General features: G+C 33.6%; 1 protein-coding gene across 2 annotated transcripts; it reads left to right on the top strand.

The window, feature by feature from the left end:
* Nucleotides 1-3,182: 3,182 nt before the first annotated feature.
* LOC107807916 (putative WRKY transcription factor 51) lies at nt 3,183-6,008 on the top strand. Of its 2 annotated transcripts, none has more exons than XM_016632372.2 (3): nt 3,183-3,588; nt 3,716-3,865; nt 5,393-6,008. In XM_016632372.2, the coding sequence occupies exons 1-3, from the start codon at nt 3,275-3,277 to the stop codon at nt 5,640-5,642; spliced, it is 714 nt and encodes a 237-aa protein (XP_016487858.1). In that variant the 5' UTR covers nt 3,183-3,274; the 3' UTR covers nt 5,643-6,008. The 2 variants fall into 2 exon arrangements, with proteins under 2 accessions (XP_016487858.1, XP_016487859.1); XM_016632373.2 differs by having other exon boundaries at nt 3,184-3,588; nt 5,444-6,008.
* Nucleotides 6,009-6,520: the final 512 nt, after the last annotated feature.

A 6,520-nucleotide genomic window follows, 5' to 3' on the forward strand; every position in this document is an offset into this window, starting at 1 on the left:
CGACCTCTCTGGCATTAGTTCAGCACGTCGAGTGTTTTCATGTTTAGCTACACTCGGAGTCTTATTCTGACTTTGAAGTTGAGCAATGGCGATCTGCTGTGCTTGCAGCATCTCGAATATCACTTGGAGGCTGATTCCCCTTTGGCCACCAGGTCGGGCTTCCATGCGCATTTTCTCCGGGGTCTATGCCTAAATCCGTGTTTAGAGCAACGTGTCAACTGAATCAACTGGTTCCATATTTGGCACTTCTCCTAGGTTTATCGGTGGTACACCGACCCCTGTATTGTTATTTTCTCCAAGACCTTCGTTGTCATGAACAGGTGCGTTTTGTGAGCTAGACATGTTTCACCCTGAGAATCAAAAAATCTTGACAAGAAAAAGTGTAAAAACAACGCGTGTAGTGAGAATCAGTATCACTATTATCTTTAGCCCCATGGTGGGCACCAAACTGTTTACCTCGAAAATACGAGTAACAATTAAATTTGATTAGTGGTTTTAAAGATATGCGATTTAGTTTAATACCAATTAATAATCAAGAAATATGAAGTAGAAATGAAAGAAATAAGTGAATCAAACCAATGTTACTCAGCAGTAGTGACCTCGAGCTTAGTGACCTCGAGATGAACTAAGAGCAATAAAGCAAGAACAATAAATGTAAAGGACAATTCTGATGAACAGTAAGAGAGAAAAGTATGATAGTATATTCCTTGCCAATGATTAGATGATCTTACAAAATGATTGGGGTCCCCTTTATATAATAGGGGAACCCTAAATAAGGTATATTTCTATTTATAGTAAGGAATATTCTTGATACAACTGTCTAATCGCCTAGTACTGAATCGTAAAATCCTATTTCGGGATTTGCGCCATGATTTTGGGGACATGGCAGGAATCTAGTTTATTCTGTTACAAATCCATAACGGTACAATTTCGGGGTCGAGCATACTCAGCTTCGGTATTCCTCGTACTCCTATCTCCGGGCATTGCATTCTGTCTTCAAGCTCGAGTCTGATCCGTCGAGCTCGAACTTGACCTTGCCCGGGCTCGGGCTTAGGACGGACCCTCGAGCTTATAAGTCGGAGGCATATGCTTTTGACCGTAAATAACATGAAAAACATAACGGTCCCCATACACAATTGTATCACATGTTAATTTTTTTTCACCTGTCAGTTTAAAAAAAAATAGGAAAAGATTATTTCCAAGAAGAATTGTACATACAGGGTGAGAAACACTACCAAGTGATAAAAACTGGAGATACGCTATCTTTTCCCTAATGTATGTATTGTACACTACTGAAGAATCAAATAATTATTTGACTTGTTAGATTTTTAATGTTATTAAAATGCAACTCGTGGGATGTAATGGATATTGTGTTATATTGATCTACAATGTAAACGAAAAACTTAGTGGGCGTTTGGACATAAGAATTGTAAAATTTTAAAAAAAGAAAAAATTAAGTGAAAATTGTATTTAAAAATTAGAGTTGTGTTTGGACATGAATATAATTTTGGATTGTTTTTGAAGTTTTGTGAGTGATCCGAGTGAAAATTTTGAAAAACAACTTTTTGGAGTTTTTCAAATTTTCATAAAATTCCAAAATGCATCTTCAAATAAAAATTGAAAACTTTATGAACAAACGCTGATTTCGAAAAAAAGTGAAAATTTTTCGAAAAAAAAAAAGAAAAAAATTTCTTATGCAAACGGGCTCTTAATTTTTTGTAAAAATTGTACGGGGCGCCCTATTTGGTCGCCTCCATTTAACCTATACCCATTTTTCTCAAAGTTATATCCGCCTTCAACCTCTTTCTGAAGTCGCACTGCACAGATTGTATTTCTATCAGTGCAGAAGAAATAAATAAGAAAAAAATAGGAATATATAGTGCAATTTTGCATCATAAATGCCTCTCCGAAGAATATCGAAGTCTTGTTGCATGATTGAATGGTGGCAATAGATGATCTGTTAAATGATGCAGCTACAGATCCTATTTGATAATGCATGGCATTAGCAGCAGCATATTGGTGTCAAGTCTTATTGTAATTCTTCTATTCTTCAAATATTGGGATGTCATACCACAACGTTTTCGTTTCATCGAGAGCAGTTTCCATTAACTGTTGCATAATCCATCAGTACAGTAAATTACTTTCATTGCTTGTTTCAATGTTCAGTGATGGACTTCAGTAAGATGACGCTGGAAATCTTCTCGAAGCTAGAGCAGAAATGGTTGTATCATTATGAAGGGAAGAAGACGCTAGAGCTGAAGTTCACCAGTTACAAACAAAAACTTCAGCTCTAGAGCTGAAGCTCGCCAGTTACAAAAACAAAAACTTTAGCTCTAGAGCTGAGTTCGCCAGTTACAAAACAAAAACTTCAGCTCTAGAGCTGAAGTTCGCCAGTTACAAAAACAAAAACTTCAGCAATTAAAACAAAAACTTCAGCACACTTGCTACTTCAGTCTCGTCTACTAAATGCTGAAGTTTTGCGTGATTGCCTTTGCTACTTCAGCCCCGTATGCTGAAGTTACGCGAAAAAGTGGGTACGCTTGCAATTTTTTTAACAAAGCGAACACAAGTTAAAACGTGGCCCAAAAATGAATATAGATACAAATGCCCCTAATTTCTTTCACTCCATTCCATAACAAGTTACCTATTAAAAAATTACACTAAATAGTCAACCTTAGGACGTCGCATAACTACATAAGTTCCTTTGTATAAATGGCATCCGATCATGCAACTATAATAAAAACAAATTACTATTAGTTGATAACCTTTATTTGTGTAAACAGCATATAATAAGGCATCACATTCTACCTAATTAAGCTTTGATTTGTAGGGCTATCGATGCCTATCCTAATAAAAAGTAACAAATACATAATAAAATAGTTGAGGCGTACATAAAATATAAGCTTAGCGAAACCACCGTCATAACAAAAATAAGGCATCAAATTCTGCAATGAAAAAGGTATATATCCGTTGTTATTAATTCAGACTTTTTAAATATGCACAAAAGGACAAAAGAAGTTCCAAACTTAACCTGTTCAATTATTTCGTCATATGATGACACAAGAAGAGCGACACATAAAAAAGGTAAAGAAACTCCATAGATACTGCTAGGAAGGTGATAAGGAAGCTCATGTCCAAAGACAAAAATTCACCACACAATCTATAATACTATATAAAACCACACTATCAAATTATTAAATACAACCACATCATCCATTCTATTTAGAGAGACTCTAAAAAGTCTTTGTTAATTGGCTTCTTCTCAAATTAAACCATGTTTGGCTCTTCCACTTTCCAAGAAACAAGCAATATTTCTCATCAAACTATAAACCCTAATTTTGCCTTTTCTCCTCTCATCAATATGAATCAAGATCATGGCCACAATATGTATCAAGATTTTGACACTTCGTTTATTGATCAGTTGATTAATGATGGTGAAGAATATTCCAGCTCAAATAACAGCTTTAATAGTACTTCACTTTATTCCCAAAATCCTTTCATGCAACAAGAGATAAGCACTAGTACCTATAGTGGAAACTCATCAGCTAGTTCATTTGATGCCACACCAACAAATATTCACATGAATGAGTAAGTCACTACTACTAAACTAAGGGTGATAATTCTGGAGGATATTGATAATTATTCATTGATGATTTTAATGGTTTATATATTTAATTATTTATTTACTTGTTTGTTTGATGTTGATGTTTTAAAGAAATTCAAGCAATAAGGGGATAGAGAAAGAAAAGAAGGCTGAAAAACATGCAATTGCTTTTAGAACAAAGACCGAGCTTGAGACCTTGGATGATGGATACAAATGGAGGAAATATGGAAAAAAGAAGGTGAAAAGTAACACAAATCCAAGGTAAATATATCAAAATTCTGAGCTCTAGCTTGCGTGACGATCGTCTATATCAACACGATAATCATTTTAATGTTTTGGTGCAAATTCTGTCTAAATACTCGTAAATTATATATATTATTACTTTTGGTTTTGAAGGTGGATTATTTCAGAAATATTCAAGGATTGTACGCACACTAAATATATAAAAGCCAATTATTGGGTGCTAGAAGTCTTTCATGTATGTGTTTGTTAATTAACCAACAATTGCTAAGATTAGAATCTCAAACTTGATTAAAATTCAATTTTTCACAATCCGGACACACAAATATTGAGAAAGTGAAAGGATGTACCTTTTTTTAATAGGGAAAATGACATTGTATAGATGCTCTCAAAATAATAGTCGAAAAAATATATTTTTTGTATAATTTTTGTATAATATACATTCTGTATGCTATATACAAAAAGCATACAACTTTTATATAACTTTTCGACTATCGAATGTAAATAATTTCTGGCATGGCTAAAAGTGATAAAATATCCCTTTTTAATATACACACGCACACATATCTAAACTGGTCCTATTATATATCACAAAAATATGGTCTAATTAGACTGCGCTTGAGTCACTTGACTTTGGAAATGGTCTTTTTCATACCCTTTCCTCCCAGAAACTCCCACAACGCACATCGAGATGGAGCCAAGATATGAACTTTATGCATTCTAAAATATAATTCACAATAGCGCAATATCATATGTTAGTAACTGATTTTTAAAATTAATTTTTGTACATATTTAGTGATATTTTTTAATATAATTATATTATTTGAATTAAAATTACTGAGTTAGGCTGGTACACTTCTAGCGCTATAGCTAAAATACATTATGAATGGGACATAAATAAAGTTTTAAAGGAGATAGCGATTAAATGTGTTCTTTAACTCACAATGGATATATTGAAGACTTGGAGCAGTAAGTCAGCGACTGACTGATGCAGATTATCCCCAGCTAACATCTGCTTCATTTATTCTTGTCGGTTCCTATCGAATTTATTCCGATATCTTTTTGTTATAAATTTTAGATTCTTTGACCTACACTTTTTTAACCTTTTATTTTATGTTGCCTAGGTAATGAAATTATTTCGAAAGATTTACTGTCTCTTTATGCAAAACTAATTAAAACTATGGCACAATGAACAAAAAATATCTATAGAGGTGATAATAATTGATTCAAAAACTATGTTTTAATAATATGTTATTACGTCTACTTAGATTGATCCAACGTTTGTTAGGAGTTTTTAGCCTTGTCTGAGACATATATACTAGTGAAAAATGCAAAAAAGTACTTGTGGTGCTTGAAAAACCTATAGTTTTTGTAATATTGGACCAAGACATGTTTAAATGACGTAACATGAATCGTAAGAATTTATAAGGTCGATCTCAACTAATATTGCTCGGAAATGATGTATAGTTCTTTGTTTTTCTTTTGCTCTTCTTTTATCTTTTCACCTTAAGATGAAATAACAAATAAATGAAATATGTATCTCAATAGGGAATACAACATCAGAAATGCACTAACAAAATGGGGAAACCAATTAAACAGGAATTACTACAAGTGTTCAAGTGGAGGTTGCAAGGTAAAGAAGAAGGTGGAAAGAGATGGAATTGATTCCAGCTATTTGATAACAACATATGAAGGAAAACACAATCATGAAAGCCCCTTTATCATTTACTGCGATGAAAAGCCAACAGTCAGTTTTCACAATGATCAATGGACTTTGCAAGCAGATTCTTTGTGGTGATCTTTGGATGGGTCAAAATCGAACTAGAAAAATTTGATACGCATGAGACGATTATCATGAGTGACCTGCAAATTAATATGGGCAGTTTGACCGAGGTCGATCAGTGGTCAACAGAAGTAGCTGCTGAGTGGTTCATCAAGGTCGAGGTCGAGCAGCATGGACAGAAGTAACGACTAGTATAGCTTTGGAACCAACAAAAGGAATATTCTGTTGAATATTCTCTCTGTTTGTACCTTTTAGGGTTCTTTGGGAATACCCCATATAAATAAGAGGAAAGATAATGCAAAAGGCATGTAATATTCCATATGATAAGAAAACTTTCGAAAGTGAGCTCTCTAGATAATAAAAAGAACAATTTTCTAAAGAGATTCGATCTTTTTAGCTCATTCATTGTCATTTCCACTGGTCCGAGAAAGTGCCCAATATTCCCTTATATTCTTGTCATTCATCATTGTCAGAGGAAGGAATCGTTCCCTCATTCAATATTGGGTGAATCTTCATCCTTATTTACATTTAGTGTCATTTATTGTATTTATTGTTTATCATTATCCTCTTTCTATTAGTAAACCGTAGCATTTAATTTGTGCTACATTAAATCCATTTTCACATGGTCCTCGCGTTATTCACATAAACCTGTTTTAGATCCGAGGTTATTATCTTTAATTAGGATTAGCCCCTTATCTCTTTACTTAATTAGTTTAACAAAAAAATTTATGCTTTTTGGTCAAACAAATTTGGTGTCGTCTGTGGGAATTTTCTAGTTAAAATTTTATTTTCCTCTAGATTTATAACAAAAAAAATGCAAAAAACACGACACTTCCTTGTGCATACAAATCTAACATGGCAGGTAATGGAGAGAAAAAGAGGAAAACGATAGC

Source organism: Nicotiana tabacum, chromosome 16 (assembly GCF_000715075.1).
Source record: "Nicotiana tabacum cultivar K326 chromosome 16, ASM71507v2, whole genome shotgun sequence".
NCBI lineage: Eukaryota > Viridiplantae > Streptophyta > Magnoliopsida > Solanales > Solanaceae > Nicotiana > Nicotiana tabacum.

What these genes read in the sequence shown, in the direction of transcription:
- LOC107807916 (XM_016632372.2), top strand. Translation starts at nt 3,275, where the DNA reads ATGTTTGGCTCTTCCACTTTCCAAGAAACAAGCAATATTTCTCATCAA. An exon ending in ACAAATATTCACATGAATGA is followed by an intron (nt 3,589 to 3,715) that starts GTAAGTCACTAC and finishes GATGTTTTAAAG; the next exon opens with AAATTCAAGCAATAAGGGGA. An exon ending in AAAAGTAACACAAATCCAAG is followed by an intron (nt 3,866 to 5,392) that starts GTAAATATATCA and finishes GTATCTCAATAG; the next exon opens with GGAATACAACATCAGAAATG.